Here is a 27,254-nt window from a genome sequence, read left to right on the forward strand (position 1 = left end):
TGGCTGCACTAATAGCTTCCTAGCAGAGTTGTGGGCATTAAGAGATGGTCTTACCGTGGCCAAGGACTTAAATCTTAATGGCCTTATTATTGAATTGGATGCTAAGAGCGTTGTCTAACTTATGAATAACAATTTTGTCAATATGCTAATGGAGCCTCTTTTGACTGACTGCAGGACCAGCCTGAGAGCCATCCCCAACAAACAGATTGAACACACCTACCGCGAAGCAAATCAATGCACGGATGCTCTAGCTAAAATAAGGGCTAGGCTTAACTTCACTTTTGTTGTTTTTGTAGAACCACCGTCTATGGTGGAGTCTTTGTTAGCTCGTGATAAAGCTAACACCTTTTGTAATAGACTCGTTGCTTCTAATATATAATTACCTTTTTCTGACCAAAAAAAATATATTATATTAATTGTTGTATAGTATGATTGTCGTAAAATTATAACTTTTAGATCTAATTTTGTGCCACATAGCCAACTCTCTTCTGAAGCCGTGGTGCAGGAACCTAACCTTAGGACCTTGAAGCTAACCTTAGGACCTTGAAGCGCATGCTAAGGCAAACAAATCCCAGTACAGCAATGAATCAAAGGCACAGTGTAAGGAAGAGGAAACTCAATAGTACTCCTCACACACTATCCGAATTTCCAAACAAGCATGGTCAAACTCTTGGGAGTGATCAGGACACATTAGAAATAGTGGTGGAGGTTGTGGCGCAGCCCCTCCAAGAGCCATGAGTTTTCTTGTGAGGAACTATTGCGGGCTTGAGAACCTAGCGGCAGAGAAGGAGCTTGGTGAGTATTCCTGGACAAAAGATCCATACGTATATTAGAAGGCAAGGTAATAATATCGCTCATAACATTGTTAGACATGCAAGACATGTTAGCGGGTTTGCGGTGTGGATGGAAGAGCTTACCCCACATCTTCCAACTGTAATTTTGGCCAAGTCTGCCTTTCTCATTAATTAAAATTACAGGTTTCCTTCTCACAAAAAAAAAAGTTAAATTTTGTGCCTCACGTCTTCATTTAGATATATTAATATACAGGTGATACAAATTGCGTTACATCGCCACGTTCCATTAATAGTTTGGTAATAATTTTTTTCTTGCAAATTTTAGTTTAAACTATTTTAGTTCAGTTTTAAAAACTATTTCTGAAAGCACGAAATATATATTTAATTTTAACTTATTATGGTATAGCAACCTGGAACTTGAAAAACATTTTCCTTTGCTTTGCCATTTGGTAGTTTGGTACTTGTTTACTGATTAATGAATTTGTGGATAATTGTTTTTTTCCAATAAAACGTATCTATAATTTTTTTTCAATAAAACGTATCTCTTAAGTTAAAATAGATGTAGTAATATAAAGTACTAATAAACACTATTTAATTAGACTTGCACGGTTGCACTTGCACCGACTACAACGTGCAACAATACCTCTAAAACACGCAGAAATTTTCAAATTTTCAACTTCTTAAATCTTTGAAACTTTTTTTTCAATCCGCAAAATAAGCCCACCTGAAGACGAAAGGAGATGCGACACCGGCTTCTACGGAAAGCAAAACAAAGCAGCCAAAAAGACAAAAGGTTTATTGACATGAAAAGCTTGAGGCTATTAGTACCAAAGTTGAGAATACATTCGTAGCCACGTATTCATAAAGATTTCACAAAATTAAACCCCACCCTTATCTTGAAAAAATCAAAACCCGAATCAAAATTTGACAAATGTCATGTGACAGAACATAATATCATTCAAAATATACATAGCGGTATCCGAGGCTATCCAATAAGAAAAACGACTACAGTTGCTCTCATGAGCAAGACTCAAAGAACCAGCCAAACCGTGCAAGCAGCAAGGTTTCATAAGCTGTACCTTATACTGTGTTAGAATTAACCCTAGGGTCATAAAAAAACCAAAAACATTCAGGGGGTGCACACCCTTGGCATTTTCAAGAGGGAAACAGACTCGTTTTTTTGTTAGCAATACCAGATAATACCAAAGAACATAGCATAACTTGCTTTTGACTGTAATTTTAAATCTCCTCTTGCTATTCATTTTAGGTCTTCTATGAGGGCATTTTACGTTTTAAATGAGATGATTTCAAGAATCTTTCTATCAAGATAGAACAAATCAAACCCTGAACCAGTGATCTTTAGATGCCTAATAAGAACAGAACATCAACTACAATGCAAATTAGTCATATTTACAGAAATTTTAGGAATAAAAGTAACCGAGATATTTACAGAACAAGCAATTCACGCAGCTGCAGCTCCAAGTGCTTTCATGATTCGCGGTACTTTGTCAAGTCAAATGTCAAGGTTCTTGAGCAGCTGGAAAAAGTAAGCATAATGGTAATACCGCATATTAATATGTTGATATTATGGGTCAAAACAACAATGAAAGAAAAAAATATGTATGTGAAGAGGCTACCTTCTCTCAGCATCCCTGAAAACCCCAACCAAAGCCTCAGCCTTGTCATAAAAGCTATCTTTCAATGATATCACAATACTTTGAAATCCATTGCCTCCCTCAGCATCTTGATTACCCCTGGCCCCTTCGCATGATTTTGAACGAATGAATCCAGCAACCTTAGCCACATTTAAGTTATCCAATGCAGCATCAACTTCGTCCAATATGAAAAATGGTGAAGGCCTATAACTGAAACCATTCATACAAACAATGTGAAAACCCATCAAATAATGCAACTAATTTTGTGCAGAAGAAAGATACTTTTATGACAAAAGTGCTTTTTATCTGGTATTTATCTAGGCCATGGAACATTGCTAAGAGCATCTAAAAAGCATAGCAAATAGTAATGAGAGAGAGAGAGAGAGAGAGAGTAGAATCTAAAAAGGTAGAGAAAAACAAAAGGGGCAGAGGCACAAAGATGTCTAACATCATATCCACAAAGAAGAGTTAGGAGAATTAGATTTAAGGACGATGTTATATCCCTGACAATACTCCCTGTATTTATTATACAAATTACATTGAATCCAAATCCAAACTGCAATGTATTGATTAAAGGAATTTGCAAATTGAATCAGAAATTCCCAATTCCACAACACAAATTACAAATGTATAACATCATTGAGTGCAGGCCATCTCTACATCTTGGAAAGCTCCATTCAAAATACTCTTAAAATATGATCAGTTCATGCAAGACTGCATCGCATGTGCGCATGGGTATCTTGTAGCATGGATGAAAAAATAAAAACTGTTATATTCTTCTAAGGCATACCTGTGGATGGAAAAGAGTAATGCAAGTGCTGCAACGGTCTTCTCCCCACCAGACAGCTGTTCCATATCACGGAAGCGCTTTGTGGGGGGCATAGCAGTGTACTTGATGCCATGTAAAAATGGATCATCTTCATTTTCTAAGTTTAAATACGCTGTCCCACCCAAAGGGTGTGTGTTGCTCTTTGTCAATTGTTTGTAAATCTTATCAATATTGTTAGAAATGTGGTTGAAAGCATCCATAAACAATCTGTACCTGCATTCACAGAAACATACTCAGCCTCATCTTTTTGATAGGTAAATACAACTCACGCACCCACACAGAATGGAACCTATGAGTATATGACCCCATCCTTAATCTCTTCAGATGGAAACACATGCCATGTGGTCCAAAGACAACTGGGCGATATATGCACAACCATGTGCATGGATGATTTGCAGGGACAGGCAAATAAGATTTCACATTTTAAATGACAGTATCAATCATGATTTATGGGTACACACTTCAGAGTTGACCTAGGTCTCTCTGGAGGAAATACACTTTATAAATCCCGCCTAAAACGAGGAACCAACCCATCTAGTGGGATATATGACTTTACCTAAGAGAGCAATAAAGGCAACCAAAGAAGTTTCAAAAGTTACGACTTCAGATGATTAAAAGTAAGTTAAAATGAAACTAGGTTCAGGTCTTAAGACAGAGTTAAATGAATAGAACACATGTTTGGAGCAGAAAGAGTCTATGAAGAAACTTTTTGGTGGCATTGACACACAAGCACACAAGAAGTACTTTGGGAAGAAAATCACAGAACTTCAGGAAGAAAAAAGAATTGTGCAGAAAAGGATCGTTTGTTGGCAGAAGTTGAGAATTTTGCCCCTAATTCTGATGGGCACACAAAAAGAGTCTGAGAAGAAACCTTTTGGTGGCATTGACAGTCAAGCACTCAAGCAGCATTTTGGGAAGAAAACCACAGAACTTCAGGAAGAAAAAAGAATTGTGCAGCAACAAAGGGATTGTTTGTTGGCAGATTTTGAGAATATTGCTCCTAATTCCGATGGGCACACAAAAAATGCAAGATATTCTCACTTGGAAACTAAAAGCACTTGAAGCACAGATTTTAGATCTTAAGAAAAAACAGAAAAGCCAGGTCCAACTTTTGAAGCAAAAAAAAAGGGTGGGGGGATCTTAAGACAAAAACCTTAAGAAAGCAGTTAAAAGAGGTGAAAAAAGTCACAAGCAGATAAGATGTCTCAAAGAATTTAAAATTTCCACCAATAGGGCGTCGCAAAAGTGACCGACCTTCCTGGCCACGTGGTTTTTTTTTTATTGATCATATCATATCACCCACTATGCATGATAATTATCCGAATTTAAGTAAACTAAACTGGCATGTAAACAAACTAAATAGTTACATTTTGTAAATACTGCAGCTTTTGGGTGAATAATAACTAAAACATAAAACAAAACTAAAGAGATTAACCTCAACCTACAGCTCTATCCATCACACAGGCCCAAGAATCTTTTTAATCTATAGTGTTGTTTGAGGAAACATCTATTTCCAACATTCCAGCTCTCAACCTTAAAGCAAGTAACACTTACCAAAAGGTCATATTGTATTAGTTTTTAACCTTTATCATAATAGTATGGAGATTACCATGGTAGTATAGCAATTACTGTACCTCTCCTCCTTAACGGAGTTGAACTTATCAGTTTTGTCCTTCTCTTCTTTTCGGGCTGCTTCAAACTCTTCAGTTACAGCTCTTTCCTTTTCTTTCAGAGCCTCATACTGGTCTAGAGCCCTCAAATTTGGAGCAGTTCTTTCAATTTCTGATATTAGGGCATCCATTTTTTGCTTGAAGTCTGCTTCAAGCTTCTCTCGTTCTGCAGGTCTCCTGTCCTGCAGAAGAGATCTATTTAGCTGACTAAAATCAAAAAGTGGGCCTGCTGTTGAGGACTCTGTCTCCATTGGGTCCGATCTGGGAAGGTTTATATGTTCTAATTCACACATATCTACTATTTCCTGCATCCGCGACTTCAGCTGCTCTATTTGTGTCTCCTGAAATAACAAGGAAACATTTGTTGGGCATTGAAATTCATTAACACACATGGTATGACACTATGACATAAGAAAAAAAATCCCCATCAAAACTAACTTTAGAAGATATCTGACGGTTAATTTTGGAAATGCTTGTTGTAGCTTTAGAAGTCTGATTTTTCCATTCTTGCATCTCCTTCTCGCACTCCTCCAACTTAGTTTTCCAATCTACAAAAGTATGAACAGAAGAAAATATTACATAAGCTGCCAACAAATTATTAACATCAATAATTTAACCACAAAAAAAAAAAAAAGGAATTAGAAACAGATTCACACCCAAGCGCTAAAGTTAAATTATGTCCCAAATTTTAATACAAACAGTGACACAGGCTACACAAGTAACACATCAGACTTAGTTTCACCTCAATCCCAGACACCATCCCCAACCTCATCCTCCCACCCAAAAGAATAAACAGAACTATGCCTCACCACACGAAAACATCCTTAAGATGAAGACTTCTGTAAGATCTTAGCTACTAAAATAATTTTTTGATTACTATGTCAGTATTGAGAAGCATGAAGCCCATAAAAATAAAAATAAAAAGCAATAGTGATAGAAAACTAACACCAATCACAATGAATCATATTAACAACTAACACACTACTTATTATAAGAAACCCAGAAAAGAATCCTTCCCCTTTTTTGATTTGGTAATAAGAAATTTTATTAGAAAAAGGGTAAACCTATATTACTCAAGGAGAATATTAAGGTTCTCTTGAAAAATTAAAGATCAAGATACACTAAAATAGAAGAAAAAGGAATTCTACTTAAGGCAGGCCTGCAATCATACAAGGATCTAAAATAGGGATTTTTTTTCGTGTGCTTCTAGAAAGTTTCAAAGCCAATGAATGCTTTATTTTTCCTTTATGTCCAAATGATCCACATAAGAGACCCTGTAAAAGATTCTTAATGCCAACAACAGGTAATGTATGACAACTGCTAGTGCCAGAAAAAGAAAAACTTAACCATAAGCCACATTGCAATTCATTGGTTGGGTCAAGGCACTTCTAAAAGCTACATAGTGAGTTCTACACAAATAGACTAAACCCAATAACAACAACAACAACAACAACAAAGCCTTTCTAGACATGATCTAGCACTTTCATGTTTAATACCATCCTAGTTTAATACCAGCCTCGTTAATGCCAATGATTCTTAGCTCAAATGGTACTTACTCCCTTTGTAAAAAAACAAGGTGGAGGATTAGGTCTTGGGCTCAATATCCACCAGGTGCGTGCATAATAATAATAATTTTTTAAAAATAAATAAAGAGCTCCAAAAATAAAGGGAGAAAACTCTGAGTGTCTACCAGTACAACCCAAAAACCAAGTTCCCACTTTAAATATGAAGCAGAAGAATTTCCAATTTAACCTACCTTTGTGCTAAACAGTCCCATAAATCATGGCCTGTATTAGCCTGAATAACTTTTGTAAACAAATACTAATAATAGTTTCTCAAAAAAAAAATACTAATAATCAAACACTAATTACTAAATAAACTCCAGCCAATTGACTCACAACATAAATTATATAACAAAAAGAATGTGATATCATGGCATCAGGACTTCAAGGCATGGAAACTTCAAGATTTATTTTATCAACAAATACCTATGGTAACATGTGGAAGCAAAACCATACCTTTTACTTCTCCCTTATATCGAATGATCTCAGCATTAGCTTCCTCTGCAGTTGACTTGGCTTTATCCTCTCCAACCTTAATCTGTACTAAATCAGTTTTTAAAGCACTAATAGAAGATTCTAGCTCCATAATTCGTGATTCCATGTCCCGGTTTTGCTCATACTCCAACCTAATTAAAAAGAAAAGGCACAGGCGCATAAAATTTTGAACAAATGCCAAAGCAGCTACAAGTATAGCACATTACAAGCAACTCATGTAATGAAGGAAAAAATTGGAACTTCCATCTGAACAACCATATCTTTATGGAATTACCTGTGTGATTGAGTTTTACTTCTCTATCAAAAAAAGGAAACACCACACACACAAAATAGTAGAAAAACAAGATAGGGCATCAAACGCTTGAAAGAACTAAAATTTCATAACTCATATTTCCTCTCACCTTCCTTCTTGAGTTGACAATGTTTTTTCTAAAAATAATTTTTTTTTATTACATATTCTTTCTAAAAGTGAAATAAAATGGATGGGTGAATAACCGGAAAGGTGGAAGCCTGCTTACATCAGTTTTCCACAGTTTCAAGCTCCATTTTACTCTCTAATGGAAGCTATATGAAGCATTTTCCAATAAAGATCAAAATGGCTAGCAGCCTAAACTTGTACAGAGTGGCTATTATAGTCCAAGACCCAACTTAGAGTCCTCCAAAGCAATGATTCAATTTTCGTTTGGAACCCAAATTATATTTTGGAAGCCATTCTTCTTATTAAAAGAATGGAAGCCTTTCTATATTTTTTATTGATAAGTTAAACGAACACCCAGTAGGCCTTAAACCCAAAACACTACCTTGCTCTTACAAATGGAGATGGTGTCATTCAAGCTAGAGCTCATTGGCGAAAGTTTTTCTATTTTTCATCTTTCCTGTCATATTTTGGCACTGCTATAAGCTGGATGTCATGAAGCAATGTGATTTTATCATTGTGCCATATGTAACCTATTATCACATGGAATTTTCTCCACTTATAAATAGGGGCTGGAGGAAATACAATTCGATCCCGCGCAAGTGCATTTGTTATGTATTCAATTATAAAATTAAACTAGCATTTAACCCATGCAATGCATGGATATTTAGACCCAATCAAATTCTTTTAGTAGTAGGACAATGAAATTTTCTAGAAATGCAAATTTTTTTTAGAAGTCTTTTAGTAGGACACTAAGAATATACTCTAAACATCACCATGAGCTGAAATTCTCAAAAAATAATAATAATCTACTTTTTTTTAATTTCAATTTATGTCAAAACAACCCATTACTGAAAAAATGGAAGATATGAAAAACCTAAACATATCCCAAGAAAAATCAATATAAAATCCACAAACATCAAATCATTGTACCCTCAATTGCAGTCAAAGATGGAAGATACTGACGCTCCCTATTTTCCCCACCAATTGGGGTATAAGTGATATCCCTGTTGTAGTGACACCCTTTGAGGTGCCTGATATCTGTGGTTTGATCTCCAACTCCCCCATCCCCCAAAACCTATCAAAAACTATTTTCCAAACCAATTGCAATCCCTGATATCTCTCAAATTTGTTCCCTAGATAACCATAAAATATACTGGAATTCACCACACAGGGAAAGAACTTGTTGTGTGCATAAATCTTTCCTACTTCTAAGAATAATTCCGATTTACAAAAAATGATTCTATAGTATTAGAACTTATCACAGCCATAAAAGCACAAACTCAAAGCCTAGAAACTAAGAGATTCTCAATAGAACTATATGCCTAGCATTAGAAAGGATTATCTATTGCAACATAATGTCATAAAACTACCACCTGATCAAGATTGGTAATAATTAAATTAATGGGCATTCCTTTTTTTATAGAATTTAATGGAAATGTCTGCCACACTTCTCAATCTGTCCAGAATTTTGCACACTGTTTATCGTTCTAACTTGATGTCTCGGTTGCTGCCTACATTAGGATCTGAAACCTTCACATCATTACCGTGATATGCATTGTTTAGATGATTCATTATTAAGAAGTTTTCAATTTTTCATTAGTTTCACTCTCCAGCTTAAAGCCATTCCACATTCACAGTTCTTAAGACCTCATCTTTGCATCATTTTCAACTTCCATAATTACTTCCAAGATCTGAAATTTCATCCCCAAGACTAAATCTCTAAAATCGCCATCATAAATTTACTTCTGGAGTCAATACACATAAAGATAGGATTCAAAATAAGGGAAAATGCTTAAAGATAGGAGTGACCCATATAGACGAAAAGATGAAGGAAATTCTTTTGATATGGTTTATTCATGTTCAAGGGAGAGTGATTAATAAACCAGAAGAAATGGTGATTTGATTCAAAGTGAGGGAATGAATAAAGGCAGAAGAATACTAATCAAAAAAATAAAAGGTAGAAGAATTAAAAAGGACATGTCAATTAGGGAAGTAACAAAGACAATGAGTTTGGATAAAATAGAATTGAGAAAAAAATACATTAGGTCAACCCTGACTAATCTTATAAAGGATTCACAGCCAACACAAAAAAGTTGGGACTAAGGCTTCGTTTTTGTTGTTGTTGTTGCCATTGTGTCAATAACTAATCTTTTTTTGATAAATAACGTAAGAATATTATTAATAATAAAAAGATTGTCAAGCCGAGTACATTGGGGATGTACTATGGGGGCACAAATCAGGAAACAAAAGAACAACAGTCAAGAAAAATTGAAAAGGAAGAACAAGAAAAATGAGAAAAAACCACTCCATTCAAAGAGTGTAAGAAAAAAGACTTAATCTCCAGCAAAGAACGTTCACAACCCTCAAAGCTTCTAGGATTCCTTTCACGCCAAATGCACCAAATCAAGCAATGAGGCACTAATTTCCAAACATCAATGTGATGATGTCACGCAAACTTTCCTTGCCAAGCCTCAAACAACTCAAGAACAATATGAGGCATAACCCATTGAATACCAAACAAGCAAAAGACCAACGACCACAACTCCCAAGCTATAGAGCAATGAAGTAGAAGATGATCCACCGACTCTCCACACCTCTTACACATATAGCACCAGTCAAGCACTATCACTTGTCTTTGACGAAGATTGTCTGTTGTTAAGATCTTACCTAAGGAAGCAGACCAAGAAAAGAAAGCCACCCTTGGAGGAACCTTCGATTTCCATATCATTCTCCATGGAAAGGAAACAAGAGTAGGAGGGTATAAGGAGCTATAATAGCCTCTAACCTCAAAACCTCTATTCCTTGCAGGCTTCCAACAAACCTTATCTGGGTGCTTTTTTACTGTCAAACAACATTTGCCACTTCCAGCAGATACTAAAGAAGCTTTCACTAACATATATAATCATAATATTGATGATAATGGTAGCCAACTGACACCTACTCCAAATGTCACTCAAATGGTAGGCAACTGATGATTTAGGAAAAGCAGCATGTTTGGTACGTAATACCTTGCAAGGATACTTTACCACGTGTTACAAGTGAAGAATGCAGGAAATCTCATTTGCTTAGATCCTCACACGTAAACTTAAGTAGTTTGCAACAAAAATTGAAGATTCATCCCCACAGATAATATTCATGGCACTAGCAAAAGAACTTCGAATTATAACAAATAACCACTTCTAAAAGCTCTAGCAATAAGAGCCACGGATAAACAAAAACACGAATGTCATATAAGTTTCATGTTGACAGACTTTTCAAGTTCAGTACATACATTCAGCGAAGCATAACCTCAGCAGGGCATGCATGAACAGAAACACTTTTTTCAAATTAATAAATTTTATAAATAAAAAAACAAATGCACCAAGTACAAGGATGTATGCTTAGTTACACCACAATTAAGTGCTATAGGTACGAATGGAAACACACACAGAAAGCAAATATTTAGAATATACCTGTATATACATGTATCCATGCATATGTATATACAAACACATATTCCAGCATGAAAACGTCCATGCATACATGTATATACAAACACAGATGCCTGCATGAAGACATCCATGCATAATCTACACCAATCGTCTTCTTATAAAATTTAAAATGGCATTACCAATTAATTGGTCAGACAAATTGACAGAGGAAAAAAAGCGTACTGGTATTTCAATTTCGACAGCTGGCTACTCAAGCTAAGCCTTTCTTCAGCCATATCTTGCGCAGCCTTTAGTTGGTTTTCTTCATATTCACGTATGTTTGCCACCCCAACAGATTTACTAAATTCTTTGTAGATACGGTCAACAATTTCATTGATCTTTTTCTCCCGCCTATTAATTTCAATTCTCCTTCTGTCAACATCACTATTTAACTGCATCCAAAAAATTAATAAAAATCATTGGAATCAATTGTGTGAAGAGATAAACAGCAATAAAATAAATGAAGGACGATCATTGTCATAATATTACTTTCTGCAGTTCAGGGTTTATGCGATTGATTTCTTGTTCAATATTTTTCTTCTCCTGCCGCAAATTTTCAAGTTTGTCCTCAATGCTTCGCTGCAAATAAAATAAAATAAAAAAATAAAAAATGTGGATAATCAATTATAAGTTTATAACACAAGGTGCTTCAATAGCAGGAAGCAAAACCAAGAGTTACCAACATAAATGAGTAGCATAATAGTATCTACATGACCAAAATGTTTTTCCGCCAATGTTATTTGTTAAGCCACAGCCCATGGTGAATATTCCAACAGCCTTAACCCCATATCTGATGCAAGGAGCGAAGAAAATTTTATTTTATATTAGTTTTATTTACCTCTAGAAGTCATTTGTATTTATTTTTGCTTCATTGGATTTAGTTTTACGTCTTTTTAGTTTATGAGGTTATTAGTATTTTATTTACTTTCCTATGGTTAAGGTTATTTTTGAAACTCAATAATTGGCTTTAGCCCAAGTCAATTAAGATTAAGGCTTAGTCCAAATAATATAATTTAATAAAAAAAATTTCCTTCTTAGCTTCGTAATGAATTTTAGGTTTTGTTCATTTTCTTGCTTGGAGCTATTCCAAGCAAACCTCAGTACTGATTCCTATGCTTATTTTTTATCTGTTCTTATTGATTCTCAATAGATTTGATATCTTAATATCATTTCATGACCTCTAACATCGTGCAAATAGTTTCCTTTTCATAAGTGAATTAACATCTCATTCTACCCCTAATCATCTAGCTATTTGAGAAGTAAATTGCTCAAAAATTAGTGTGATAAAAAATCTAACTTGCCTAAATGCTGCCCCATGAATATTCCCTAATACTGCAATAGCAATTCTATAATTCATCCATCCTCTTACATGCTCATAGGCAATCCACTATCAATACCACCCTCCTTAAGGGAATGCACCCAAGATAATTTATAAACATACTATATCTTACAAGCAATGCAGAACATCTTCTACGTCCTAAATTCACTACGAGCCTCTTTATTTGTGAAGAATTTCAATTCTCAAACTTGTTGGAAAATATGGATCTTCTAAATTTTAGAGGCTGTATTTTCTTTTTAGGTGTTTCTCTAGCATACTTCCCACGTACACTTGAATGTTAGCCTAACCAAGAAAAAATTAGATGCCATCCTCCATAATTATTTTGAAACAAATAGTTTTTTTAAATAAAAACAATAGTTTTTGGCATCATACTACTAAATTTGATAAAGCCAAAAGAGGTGACACTGCTTGCTTGTACAATTTCCACAACTTTTTCGAAACAATTACACAATCAGTCATTCGAAACTTGCCCTAAGCAGAACCCTAAGAGTCATTTAAAACTCACTCTAAGCAGAAACCTAAGAGTCCGTTTGGTTGGGGAGATTTTGGCAGGATGGGATTGAAACTAGAAGAGAAAATGATTTTGGGGTGTGTTTGGTTGGAGGGAGGGATTTTGTTATTTTCTGTGGGGGTAGGGGGGGTTGTTTCTCCCCAGGCCCACATTTTTCAGAGGTTTATTTTTTCTCCAATTGTGGGCTAACATGGGAAAATACCCATCTACCCCTCTCCCCCCCTGCCCCAACCACGTTTCTTTTTTTTCCCTTTTTTTTTCTTTTTCAAGATTAAACGTTAGGGTTTTTTTGTGTAAAAACGAGGATATTTTTTCTTATAAACTTTTTTTTTTAATGTAATAGGGGGGCATGAGAGTAAATTTATACAAACGGCATTTGCCATCCACTCATTTTCCTTTTCAACAAAACTCTCCCCCCCCCCCCCACCCACTTTTCAATCCCCACCAATTTTTATCCCCCACTTTTCCATCCCCTAACTAAACGAAGCCTAAGCCTCAATCAAATTAAAGCACCACAAAATTTTTTTCTTTTAAGTACACAATAGAGGTAGCAACAGTTAGAGGGTAGCAGATGAGAACAATAAATACATGACAATGGGGATGGATGCACAAGTCAAATACCAGTTGTCACACCCCATTATAAATCTAAAAGGATGAAAAATCGCAATACAATTTAAGTATACAAAACTAAATTGGTATCTAGGAAGAAAAATATATAAATCATAAATTAATCACTGAAAGCACCTTCTCAATTTCCGCATACTGAATCTTCTTTTCGAGTCCACTAATTTTCCCAGATGCTTCTGACTCTTTTACCTGCATCTCTCTAATTGATCCAAGCTCTTCCAACTCCAACTCCAACCGTTCCTTCCTTTTCTGCCATTCTACAAAAAAGCAACAGCAATGCTACAGCCAAAAGACTTGAAACCAATGCAAAATGAAACCAACTTTTGACCTTTTTATCATCCCATGGTTTGACTTAAAATCAAAACAAAAGAAATAAACCTTCAATCTTTTTATCATCCCACTGTTTTGACCTTGCTTCCATTCCACCACTTGTACCACCAGTCATGGTGCCAGATTTTGTGAGCAGAATTCCATCAACAGTTACAACTGATTCAAGTACAAATAAATATTTTAATAAAAAATCAATTTGATGATTTGGAACAGGTAAAGAAGGGAAAAGATTAGTGATAATTACCTTTAAACCTCTCACCAGTCCAGCTTAGTACCTTAGCCTCAGAAAGTTCATCACAAACAAGAGTATTTCCAACAGCAAAAAGAATTGCCTTCTCCAAGACAGGATCAAACGTGTTGCAGTTAAGTTTACAATGAATTTTTTAATATTGATTTACTAACATATATTTCAAGATGAAATAAATGGACAAGATAGAGGCAACATACATAAGATAAAAAAACCTGGAGTGATTATCATGAGTTAGAGAAGCAAAGAATCATTAGATAAATTGCATTGAGAAGTATCTTAATCACCAAATTAGGATCAGTCTGTTATATATAAATCAGCAGAAAGATGTATGCCAATGGGCAGTGCAGCACACATTGAAATTTCACTATCAGAATGTGTAGGTAAACTGGTAAAGAAACAAGCTTTAGCAAAGGATATTGGATTACATCAAAGACCAGCTTTGCAGTACCACCTAAGGCCCGCAATCTCTCAATGATTGGCTTCACACGAATTGACTGAAGAGGTATAAATGTCTGAGGAGGAAGCCTTTGTTCTTTCAAATACTGCATAGAAGCAAGAGAAATAACTAGTAATCTTAATCAACTCAATTAAATCTATAATACTAAGTCAAAAAATCAATAACGGAATTATTTTATAAAATCTTGTGCGTTCAAACTATTATTATACAAGCCCTTCACCAAACAAAATTTGTACCCCACATTGGAAAATAGGTTTAAAAAAAATTTGGCATCATCATATTGAGGGAGGGGAATCAAAAGGTACAAGTTTTCAGTAGACCCAAGTGGTTAAATAGATATTATATCTTGACTACCTTTAGTATGTTTCACTCCAAATACATAAATCCAGCAATGTAAGTATGATGTTTATGTTTTCAAGTCACTAATTCAACAAATGCCCCAGAAAAAAAAAAAAAAAAAAAAAAACAGCAAGCTAGAAAATCATGTTTAGTACCTTAATGCATTCTTTTCCCGTATTTTCATCCTCAACTACTACTGCATCCATAAATCTACCCATAGCAACAGTAACAGCAAGATTATATTTTTTCTGTGTTGGCCTACAAAGATCTGTCATGCGACCATGGACTCCTTGAAACAGGCGTTTGAGAGTCTCAACTGCTTGAGACAACCGGGCATCCCTCTCATTTTCATATCTATCAGCCCTTATATCACGTAGCTGGTCTTCTGTTTCATTAAGTAGCTTCCTCAAATTTTCATATCTAGATCTGTAAGCAGAGGGGGAAAAGGTACAATGGCATAACGTTCAAAGCATAAAAATGTCAGTAGAAAAACATCCAAACTACAGAAAACACAGGAGCAGACGAAAAAAAAAAAAAACGCCTGCCAGAGCCTAAGCAGGAATGCACTCTGACCTTAGCAGAAGCATCAGTGAAAGAAGTAAACCAACATGCTGCATACCTGTCAGTTCGATGCTTCTCTTGCATTGCACGCAGTTGATTCTTCAGATCTTCAAGTTCAGCCTTATGTTTTGCAGATGTATCAGAAATTCTTTTCAGTCTTGCTCGCATCTGTTCCTGCTGCGAATCCAGCTCACGTTCTCGATTTTGTAGCTGTTGAAGATTTTCTTCCAGATTCTTTTGAGCTTCAATATCAGCATGCTGTTGTCTATCCATAACTTCTTTCTCATCTCTTAGCCTTCCAGTTTTCGTCCCAGCATCTTCCTTACTGCAATATCAGCAATCCAATAAAATTTATAGAACCTCTTAAAGAACAGAAAATTCATATTTAAGATATCCTGTTATGAAGAGGAATGTAGTAAAAAAATAATGGGGGGTATGAAAGCTAAGACAATGGCTGCTGCCACAAAAAGAGCCCAAAAGAGGACAAAAATTTACAACCACCACCATAGTCCAATTTATCAAAATATTATATGCTAATACCAACTAACAAGATACATAGCAGTTGCCGGGATGTTTGTATTTAACAGACATGCCATGGCACAACACACACCAGGTTTGACTGCCATCAACAAGCAAAACATGCAAAATACCCACACAAAAATTTTAAATATATATACATATATATGTTCAATATAGAGAAGCCCATCTGCAAATAATCAGCCTCACTATTCAAAACTATGCACAAGTCAATCTAGGCAATAAGAAAATTTGCTCTGGAAAGCCCCTAAATTTGCCAAAGGATATTTTGTTGGGAATGAAACCGTACTATGTGCCCAAAACAATTCCTCAAACCAAATTATAAGCCCCAAGCCCTTAATATGCGCACACAAACATTTTTTTGTATAAGTAATAAAATATATTAAAAAAATATGAAGGGTGTCACCAGAGTATACAAGAGGTATGCATCATGGAAAAAAAACAAGTCAAGTGCATAGAGTACAAAATTTCATGAAACCATGGACCAAAAAAAAGAACAAAAACCTAACACCACAACCCAGTCCGGAAGAGTCTTAAAAAAGAAGAGTTTAAGATCTAAAACTAATTTCTCTAAATCCTCAAAATGCCAGTTATTCCTCTCCCGCCAAGTGCACCACATCAAACAATGGGGGACAACCATCCAAATAGCACCATTCTAATGCCACCCAAACTTTCCTTGCCAACAAACCAACAGCTCCACCACCATCTTCAGCATAACCCAATGAAATCCAAACAAAGTAAACACCATAGACCACAAATCAAAAGCAAGAGGGCAATGGATAGAGAGGTAGTCTACTGATTCCCCATTTCTTTTACACACAACACCAATTCAAGATCAAAATCTTATGTTTCCGAAGATTATCAATAGTAAAAATATTCCCCAAAAGCTGGGGTCTGAACAAAAAAAGTAACTCTAGAAGGGACCTTAGGCTTCCAAACAATCTTCCAAGGGAAAGACCGATCTATACTTTTTGTTAGAACTTGGTAATAAGAATGAACTGCAAAACCTCTTCCCATAGCAGATTTCCAACACATCTTATCGTCCCCAACTCCTCTCAAAAAAACTACTGAATTCTATCCATGAAATTGTAAAAGGGTTCCAATTCCCAATCTTGACTGTCTCAAAATTTAAATCCCAGAAAAGAACACCATTTAAGAACTTCATCAAATCAGCCACATAGGCCTCCTTATTTCGACTTATAGTAAATAGTTCTAGATAGCTCAATCTCAAAGAGGTGTCCCCGCACCAAATGTCCTTCCAGAATCTAACTGTAAGCTCAGCCCCAACCTCAAACTGGATGTGACAAACAAAAGAAGGCCAACCACGACTAATAGACTTCCACAAACTCACTCCATGAGGGCCAGTAAGTGGAAGAGAGCACCAACCTCCCCCTTCACAACCATACTTTATCCCTATCACTCTCCTCCACAAGGCCTATCGCTCGTTCCCAAATCTCCATAACCATTTTCCAAACAACACTTTATTAAAACTTCTCAAACTTCTAATAGCTAAGCCCCCAAAATGAAGACGAGCACAAACTATAGCCCATTTCACCAGGTGAGTTTTTTTAACATTCCCTATACAGAGAAAATTTTGTTGAAGTTGTTCAATACAATTTGCATTGCAACCTCCACTGGAATAGGAAAAAAAGAGAGAAAATAAGTTGGAAGATTAGACAAAATACTCTTAATAAGAGTACCTTTACCACCTTTTGAGAGATACAATTGTTTCCATCCTAATCTCCTCTCCATCTTCTCAATAATTGAATTCCAAATAGAACTATCTCTGACATTTGCACCCAACGGAAGACCTAAATATTTCATCGGGAAGGAGCCTTGCTTGCACCCTAGCATATCCACCATATCTACTATATTTGGAACCACACCCACAAGGACTATTTCAAACATTTCCCATATTAATTTTCAACCTAGAAAAAACTTCAAACCAAAACAGCACTAGTCAGAGAAACAAAATCTGGCCAAGATCAACATCACATAAGACCAAGGTATCATCAGCGAAGAGAAGATGGGTCATGTGAAAAGAATTACCCATGAGACCCCTAACACCAAACATGAGACCTTCCCTCATAGCCTTATCCAACATTTTACTAAAAGCATTCATAACAATGACAAACACACGAGACCATCCCTCACAGCTTTCCCCAACATTTTACTAAAAGCATCCATAACAATGACAAACAATAAAGGGGATAATGGATCACCTTGTCCTATAGTAGGGGTGTCCAACCCACCCGCCCACCCGGTAAACCCACCCAACCCGATCTTACCCGACCCGCAGCCACCCAATCCAACTGCTCCGACGGTCGAAAGCAGGTCCCAACCTTCAAAACCCATGAAACCCAACCCAACCATAAAACATCAAATCTGATGATTTTTAAGCTATCCGACGACTTTTCCAGCTAGATCGATAGATTTCGACAACTAAAACAACTAGATCCAGAGGAGATACACAAAATCCGAGTAGTTCTCCGCACGATTTGGCAAAAATCTCTTCTAATCCGATGAGATCACCGCCAGATCTAGCTATATCTCACCAGATCTTGGACGGATCTAGCGAGATCTCACAAGATCTAAAGAGATTTCGGCGGTTTCCAATGGCTTTCGGCAATTTTCGGCTTCACCTGAAACCAACCACCACCCAATAGTCGCCCAACCTGCCCAACTCGATAGTTCTACAAGTCAACTATGGGTCTGAAAACTCCCCACCCAATCTAATCTGATTGGGTTGGTTGCAGGTTGGGCACAAACCCGACCAGTGGACAACCCTATCTTATGCCTTTAGAGCTTTCAAAGAAACCACGTGGAGTTCCATTAATAAGAATGGAGAATTTAACTATAGAGATGCAAAAAAAAAAACACCTTTTTTCCATTTTTCGGGAAAACCACAACGATCCAACATATAAATGAGGAAATCCCAATTCACATGATCATATGCCTTCTCTACATCCAGCTTTCACAACACTTTCACAACACCCCGGGAACTCCTGATTTCAGCCTACTATCCAAGCATTCATTGGCAATAAGAGCAGAATCTAAGACCTGTCTTTCTTTAAAAAAAGCATTTTGATATTCATAGACAATATCCCCAAGCACCATTTTCAACCTATTAGCTAAAACTTTAGCAATAATTTTGTACACACCCCCAATTAACCTAATAGGCCGAAAATCCCTTCCCTCCACTGCATTAGATTTTTTAGGAATTAAGAAGATGAAAGTAGCATTCAAACTTTTCTCAAACTGAGCATTATCAAAAAAAATATATATATATATATATATATATATATATATATATATATTGAACAACCTCCAAAAGATCAATTTTGATAATGGCCCAACAAGTTTGACAAAACACCATAGGGAAGCCATTAGGTCCAGGAGCTTTATCTCCATTAAAATCCATGAGCACCCCAAAAATCTCAGCTTCCTCGAAAGGTCATTCCAACCAGCCCGCCTTATCCTCAAAAATCCTAGAAAAATTCAGCGCTTCCAAATGAGGACAAATGAGCTTATCTTCCGAGTAAAGACACCCTCTTCAATAACTTCCCGATCTGATGTCATCACTCCATCAGTATTCAAACTGCCAATATTGTTATTCCTTCTATTAAAATTAGCCATCTAGTGAAAGAATTTCGTATTGCTGTCCCCCTCCCTTAACCATAGCACCCACTATTTTTGTCTCCAGCTAATCTCCTCCAACAATGCAGTCTCCTCAATTTCCAAGCAAATTCTCTCTTTTTCACACTTCTCATCAATAGAAAGAGACACCATCTCCTCTTTAGAATCCAGGGCATTCCAATCATGCACAATTTTATTCTCTTAATGGCTACATTTCCAAACTTGGTTTCTTTCCACTTTTTAAAATCTCCCTTTAAAGCCATTTTTTATGAATGTTTGGAAAATGCTCCTCCCACTCTAAAGAAAAGAGAAAACGATCTATCCTAGAGCCAGACAAAGAGTTTGACCAAGTGTAACTACCCCCTCCAAAGCAATATTCATTAACCCATTAATAGAGATGAAATCTAAGAAATAATACATAACTTGAGTGAAGTTTTCAGCCCCTAAAGGTTCAGAAGGAAAGAGAATGGCATTGAAATCACCACCCACACACCATGGCAAATTCCACCAACTATATAGACCCGCCAACTCCTCCCACATCAGCCTTTTCTCTAAGTTTCAAACATGTACGATTAAAGTAAAAAAGACAACAAAGGACTTGTCTCTTTTAGAAGGAACCGATAGACCTCACAAAAATAAATATGTATTTAATAATTAATATAACGAAGTGGTGTCCTAACCTTTGGCCAAACTATCCCTCATCTTACCCATGAGACACCCCCGAAAACCTCATGGACCAATAGTGTGGTAGAACCTAGGACCTCTGGTTTTAAGTCACACCCCAAACCACTGAGCCCACAACCCAAGTACATCACAAAATTGATAACCAAAATGATGTCATGGAGACACTAGGAGATGTCAACTAGTTGAGCTACAAGGCTCTTGGCACTAAGCAAAATAACTTTCATTGCATGTACCCAAGCTAAATACTTTAAACCATTCAACTTTTGTCTTAGGTATTCAATTTAGGCATATCATAATCTTTAATAAGTGATTTTTGTCCTCAATCATGAAAACAGATTTTTCTTCAATCATATAGAACTCAAACAACTCAAACTATAACAATAAGCCAAGCCAACAAACCTACACATAGCAATACACCCCAAGCGCAATCAAAACAATAATTAGATTCAACCAAAGAGCCATCAGATAGCTTAAACCAATTGAAACTCTGAATTCACTGCAGCAAAACCCCTAAAAAAACACCACAAAAAAATAAATAAATAAATAAATAATTCAAATCCTCAACGAATGAACAAACCAGTCTCATCCAGCCCATAGAGAGGGGCGCAGCTGATAAAGGCTGCCAGAAAGCACTAGAAAGTATATTTCAAAATCAATGCCGATATTTGAAAAGAAAAAACAAACAAACATTTGAAAAATCAAAAAATTAAATCATATGGCTTCAAAAAAAAAAATGAAAAATCACCATTAACATCAGGGGAGGCCAAAGATTCAGATTATGCAGCCACCAAGTTTTGGAGACCATGCAGATGATGGCATCATCATACAGATGCCGATGTCAGCACACCTCTGCTATTTGACAATGATCTCCAGATTGTTCTAACGCATTTTAGGGTTGGACTGGGATGCTTTGATATCAAGTTAAGTTGTAAAAGATGAAATATTAGGGTAAAGAGAGGAAGAAGAGAATATATATATATATATATATAGCAAGAGCGAGAGAGAGAGAGAGAGAAAGGGTAAGAAAAAAAAGGTTTAGGGTTTAATTAATCAATCCCTTACCATAGCACATATTTATATATATTAGGGTCACATGACAAGGATACAAAAATACATTATGCTAATAGAAAAATAATAAGTTAATATAAAAATAGCAAAGAGCAATTATAACAACATATATCATAAATATAAGTCAACTACGTCCATGCACACATGTAAAACATGTTCCTCATAAGGGAAAAAAAATTCAGTGCCTGGAATATGGATACTATTTGAGTAGTTTCATCCTGAGGATATGTCGCAAAATTCTTTTAAGATACACTTTTTAAAAGAAACACTTTTCTAAGATATGAAAAAAAAATCAAAAAAATCTTTTATTAAAATAAATGTAATTTAAAATTTTATTGATTAATTTCCCAAAGTAAAAAATAACTCTGTTAAACATCAAAACTTCCACGAAGAAAAGGGTGGCTAGGAAAATAATGCAATCCTTTGCTAATATGGGGAAAAAAAACATATTTTTGGCAATTACACACGCACTAAGTGGGTCTTGAACCTACAACCACACCCTCCACCTTGCTCTTACAAAAGAATGAAATGCCATTTGACCTAGAGCTTGAGTTCTCCCATAAATTATAATCCAGCCACCATTCAAGTAAAGAAACAGGCATTACCATCACAACAAACACATATTATCCACAATATGACTTTCTTTTATAAGTTGTATCATCCATAATATGAAAGTTGGAAGAAAAGAATACTTACATTACAATATGATAAAAGTTGGAAGCAAAGAATACTTACATTCGGAAATATTCCCTTAATTCATTGTCATCTAACTTAAGTTTTTCCCCACCATCACAACCTTTTACTTGTAAATCTTCTAGTTTTGCAGTCAGTTCCTGTATGCCATTCTTCAGTTCTTCTATATCACGAACATGTTTCCTTTTTTCTTCTCTTTTTCTATCAAGCTCCTTCTGGAGTTTCTTGCTTTTTGAATTTATGCGGGACATTTCCTCCTTCAACTTTAGAAGCTCAGGTTGCTGCAGATAAGAAAAGGACAGAACAAAGATCATAAATATTGCAAACCGAACTCCACATAATTTGCCAAAGTATAGCACGTCACCAATCAGGCCATATATCACAGATTGTACTAAATGCTCATTGGACATATACCGCACATATATGCCACAGCATCATTGAAAACCCAAAGCAACAAATTTTATTTTTTTTATAAATAACAAAATTGTATTAATCAAAAACCCAAAGCATTGATACTAAACATTTTGGCAATGTTAACCAAATTATGCTTCATTAAGTTCAACAAAGACCTACAAAGAAGATATCTAAAACAACTACTTCAACCTCTGCTCCCATACATCAAGTCTCCATTGAATCAGTGACATGAAAGAAGTAGCATTTTATTTCACAAATTTCATTATCACATTTTACAAACAAAAGCTACAATGCTGAGAACAAAGTTCAACCGCCAATTTGAATTTCTACTTCCTGACTACAAACCATCCAACATTTCAAGAAGATAAGAGCCAAAATTCACCTAAAGCATAACAGCAAACAATGCAATGTTGGAAATTATAATTCACTTTCCATGTCATTGAAGACCAAATCATGATATTGATTGCCAAACAAAATTATTGGATCAGTTAATAAATTAAGTGATTGATTTCTAGAGAAAACAATGGGACTGAAACAATCAATGTGTAATTCAAATTCAAATTATCATTGACTTTTGAGAGTAATCCCCATTAGAGATATGCGTTCTATTGTAATGTATTATCAAAGAAAGTGAATGAGAAAATTAGCCCTTTGGGATCTTGTCCCATGATTGTAGGCCACAAGTCCAAACCACATAAACTCCTGTGTCCTCTCTCTTCCCTTTCTCCATCACTATCACAAATTTCTAAAGTATAAAACACAACTGAAAAACCACACCTAAGCTTTGTAATTAAACATTCTTATTACAATATGCAAACACCTTAAACCCCCCAACTCACCACCCCCCCCCCCCAAAAAAAAAAAAAGAGAGAGAGAAGAAAGGCCAGAAAAAATTGAGAAACTCACATTCTTGTCAAGTTTATTACTTCTTTCAGCAATCTTCTTTTCCAAGTGTGTAATCTCTTTGGAATATTTGGACTGTTCTTTCTTCTTTTTACCTGCTTCACGTTCAAACTTCTCTAGATCTTTTATAACATCTTCACGGCTTTTCATTTCAGCTTCAAGCTCCGTGGTCGTCTTTGCAATGTCATTTTCTATGTTGAATAATTGCCATAGGAAGTGCTCTTTCTTCAAAGATTTCTGTGGGGAGTAAAAAGGATAATGAACTAATCCACCACATAAAAAGCATATAACAGATTCTAAGTTAGAAGATTCATTGGAGATTGAGCAAAACAATGCATTGTAAAAAACACAGTTTTTGGCCACGTGTTGAGGCTGAAGTCACTTTTGATAAAAGTATATTTAGCTATGACTACAATATCTGTATATGTGTCTGTGAAGGCATTCTTGCCCAACAACTACATTGACCGTGCACGCATATAGAAGAGAGAGAGAGAGAGAGAGAGTTTATTCACATTGCATATACAAATATATATATATATATATATATATATATATATATATATCAGATAAATCAAAAATAAAAACAAAACAATCCTTCAACATCAACAACGAAAATGACACAAGTTAAGATTCATTCTCGATTTCTCTTTGAACAGGTGAATTCTCAGCTGCCATTATGCATCCAGAAAACCATCTAAAGGAAGAGTATGAAATTCTTTCAAATTTATTAATATAAAAATAAAATAAAAAATAAAAATAAAAAGATGAAATTCTAAGAAAAAATTTTCTAAACGCTCTTTCCACATGTAAACAATACCTAGAGGAGAAAAAGAAGATCCTCATAAAAGATTCTACAATTTTCACTCAAAAAAGATATTATGTCAGCTTGTTTCAAATACAAAGAGTTAACGCAATTTTGTTGATTTCCAAAGGAGAGGTAATGGAACTTTCTTTCAAAAGGTACTTAATTGAGACAAGAACATACACAGACAAAAAGGAGAATGGCATAAATTGTGACAAAAACAAATATTTCTCAATGAAATTTTACTTTAAAAAATAAAACCAACTACATAGACGTGCATAGTGCTTCTTCAGAATGCACCAGAAAAGCACGCCTGAAAAAATACTTGCTCAACCTTGGAAGAATCAAGATTTGACCTGTGGGAACCTAAGCAAAATAGAAACCTTCAATTGCCAAATTGGAATTTCTGTGAATATTTAACCAAAAAAAAAAAAAAGCTACTTATACAATCAACACATGCAAAATTGTAATGCGCACCAATTGCTCTTGCAAGCGTAGATGTTTCTCTGCTTCTTCTTTTTGTTCTTTCTTTTGCTTCCTCTCCATCACTATTGTTCTTTTCTTCTGATAAGCAAGTGCTGATTGTTCTTCAGCTCCAGCTTTTTCTTCTTCACATTTCTCATACTCTCTCTTGAGTTCATCAGACCCAGATATCTGCTCAATAAGTGCAGTAAGTTCTTTGGGATTTTTGGATGCAATGGACTCCACATCACCCTACATAACAAATTCAATTGGTCATTTGAAGTAAGCTCCAACTTCCAAAGAAATCAAATATCCAACCCATTTACTAGATGCACAAAGACGAGTACCTAAAAGGTTCATCCAATCAAGTACCAATCTGGGAAAAAAGAACGCATCAAGTAAGCACAGAGTAACATAGTGGTCGTACATTTCTCTGTAGTAAAGTGACCCCATTAGACCATGTACTACTTCATCCAATCTAGTACCAATCCCAGGGGGTAAATACATATTAATATATAGTGTTATCACATATCTCTGTAACAAAGTGATCCCATTAGACAATGTCCTGAAACTAACATGACTATTTCTTTTATTCTGCCTCTCGGAAAGACAATAATATGTTTCTCTTACATACATATACAACCAGTGTGTCTTGCAGTGTATTTGGAGGAAGAGAAATGATAGTAGTATCTGATGGAGTTCAGCAGTCAATAATAAAAAAATGGGCGCAGAAAGAGTCAAATCATGATCTTATTTATCACAACCACCATAAAAAAAGTCAAATCATGATCTAATCATGACATACATTAACGATTTGAGTTAATTCTCTGTTCTCTTTTTTACTAATCAATTCTCCATTTTCTAACGATAACAAAATTGTATACTATATACTATAAATTGCACCCTACACATTGCGGTTTCGCAAAGTAGACGCACTCAAATTTTTTCTTTATTTTCATTTTTTTCTCCTCATAACACATGTACTGTCCTTTTATCCATTCATTTTACACACCTAAAGACTTTACATATTGACAAAAGAGTACTCACACGAATTCTCAAAATTTAAAAACACTACTCCAATTAAAATTCTATAATCAAGAGTCTAGAAATTTTAATTAAAAAATTGCAATATATTCATTTTAAATTGTATTAATAATCTACCTTTTTTGTTTTAACAATAAAATCTGAGTCAGTATTACACTCATGACATGCTTTCACCATGTGGTCTACTATAAGCACATTCAAATTCTTTTGATAAGTTATAGCACATTAAAATTATTATCATTTTTTACTCTAAGTAATCATCATCAAGTTTCAAGAAATTTATACACTATGATTAAAATTCAATTACCTAAAGTTTCAAGAAACTTAAATGGAGTTTTTTTTTAAGCTATTTTGATAAACTATTATAATTTTTATTTTCAACACAAATGAGGACACACACCTGTGCTTTCACCCCATACTTTAAAGAAATTCTTGCTCTGTTATTTTTACTATAAAATTTAATCTTTAATTTCAACTGGTTTACATATAATTCTTGATTAACCCCTATATCTCACAGGCATATGCTAGTGTAAATAACAAATATATGCATATAAAATAAGAGACATTTTAACCACAATTCTCCTCTCCCTCCAAATCCAATTTCAAAAGGTTAGTCTACATTTTCAAAATCCACTAATGGTCCCAAATATCAGAATCTTTTGTTCTTCTTCACTTCAATTCATCATCACTAAAACAACTAAAAAAATTAAAAATTAAAAATTGAAAAAATCAAGAGAAGATAATTTCTAATATAGTTCCTAAACTACTAAGCAACTTAAAATTTGAAATCATTATTAATTAACAGTACAAACAAACTGAACAAACTGAATGAAATGATAGCACTCAAAAACCCTAAAAACAACTTAGAACTCAACAAATCATACAATTTTGAGCAAACTAAGAGAATTCAACACCACAGTCACATGGATTCATACAAACCCTAAGAGAGAGAGAGAGAGAGAGAGAGAGAGAAGCATTGTTGAGAATCAGTATAAAACCTGAAAGACGAGGAAATTGCGGGCCTTGACTAGAATTCCAAGATCCCTAAGCTTGGCATTGTAGACGTCCCAGGTGACGGTGGCGCCGTCGATCCGGTACTCACTACCGCCGGAGCTGGTGATGGTGCGAGTGAACTGGAGCTCGGAGGAGTTAGCGAGTTGGTAGACTAAGCGAACGAAGGCACGGCGGCCTTTCTGCTCCTTCTCCTTGTCGTCAAAGGCGTAGATGAGGTCTTTGAGTTGAGCGCCACGGAGTTGGCCGGAGCGAACGCCGAGGACGAAGCTTATGGCGTCCATGAGGTTGGATTTGCCGGAGCCATTGGGGCCGATAATGGCGGTGAAATCGTAGAAAGGACCGATGGTTTGGAAGCCCTTGTAGGACTTGAAATTCTCGAGCTCTAAGCGGTGGATTTTGCCTGGGCAGGCTAGGGATGGCATGGCGTTTCTGGTTAATTAGGGTTTTGTTGAAGTTGAAGTTGAAGTTGAAGTTGAAGTGAGAGAGTGGAAATTGGTAGTGTTCGTTGAGACTTGAGAAAGAGAAGAGTGTTTTGAGTTTGAAGAGAGAGAGAGAGATGGATGGGGTTTTTTGGGGTGGGAATTGGCGGGAGGAGCAGGTGAGGTGTATGCAGGAATTTAGGGAGCGTGAGTTTCCATTTGCATCTTTCGAATCGAAGGACCCAACCAACACAGCGAGTGCACTAAATGT

The 27,254-nt window shown here is 35.6% G+C and overlaps 1 protein-coding gene across 1 annotated transcript; it reads right to left on the reverse strand.

Moving 5' to 3' along the window:
* Positions 1-2,077: 2,077 nt before the first annotated feature.
* LOC142619163 (structural maintenance of chromosomes protein 1) lies at positions 2,078-27,254 on the reverse strand. Its single transcript, XM_075792242.1, has 18 exons — positions 26,549-27,254; positions 24,522-24,758; positions 23,246-23,479; positions 21,968-22,206; positions 15,366-15,632; positions 14,902-15,172; positions 14,368-14,492; positions 13,945-14,054; positions 13,749-13,856; positions 13,488-13,627; positions 11,383-11,472; positions 11,077-11,285; positions 6,967-7,136; positions 5,387-5,496; positions 4,913-5,289; positions 3,240-3,491; positions 2,432-2,659; positions 2,078-2,331 (listed from the first exon to the last, which is right to left on the reverse strand). Exons 1-18 carry the CDS (start codon positions 26,984-26,986, stop codon positions 2,283-2,285), a joined length of 3,654 nt encoding a protein of 1,217 aa, XP_075648357.1. The 5' UTR covers positions 26,987-27,254; the 3' UTR covers positions 2,078-2,282.

The sequence above is a fragment of the Castanea sativa genome, chromosome 12 (assembly GCF_040712315.1).
Source record: "Castanea sativa cultivar Marrone di Chiusa Pesio chromosome 12, ASM4071231v1".
NCBI classification, from domain to species: Eukaryota; Viridiplantae; Streptophyta; class Magnoliopsida; order Fagales; family Fagaceae; genus Castanea; species Castanea sativa.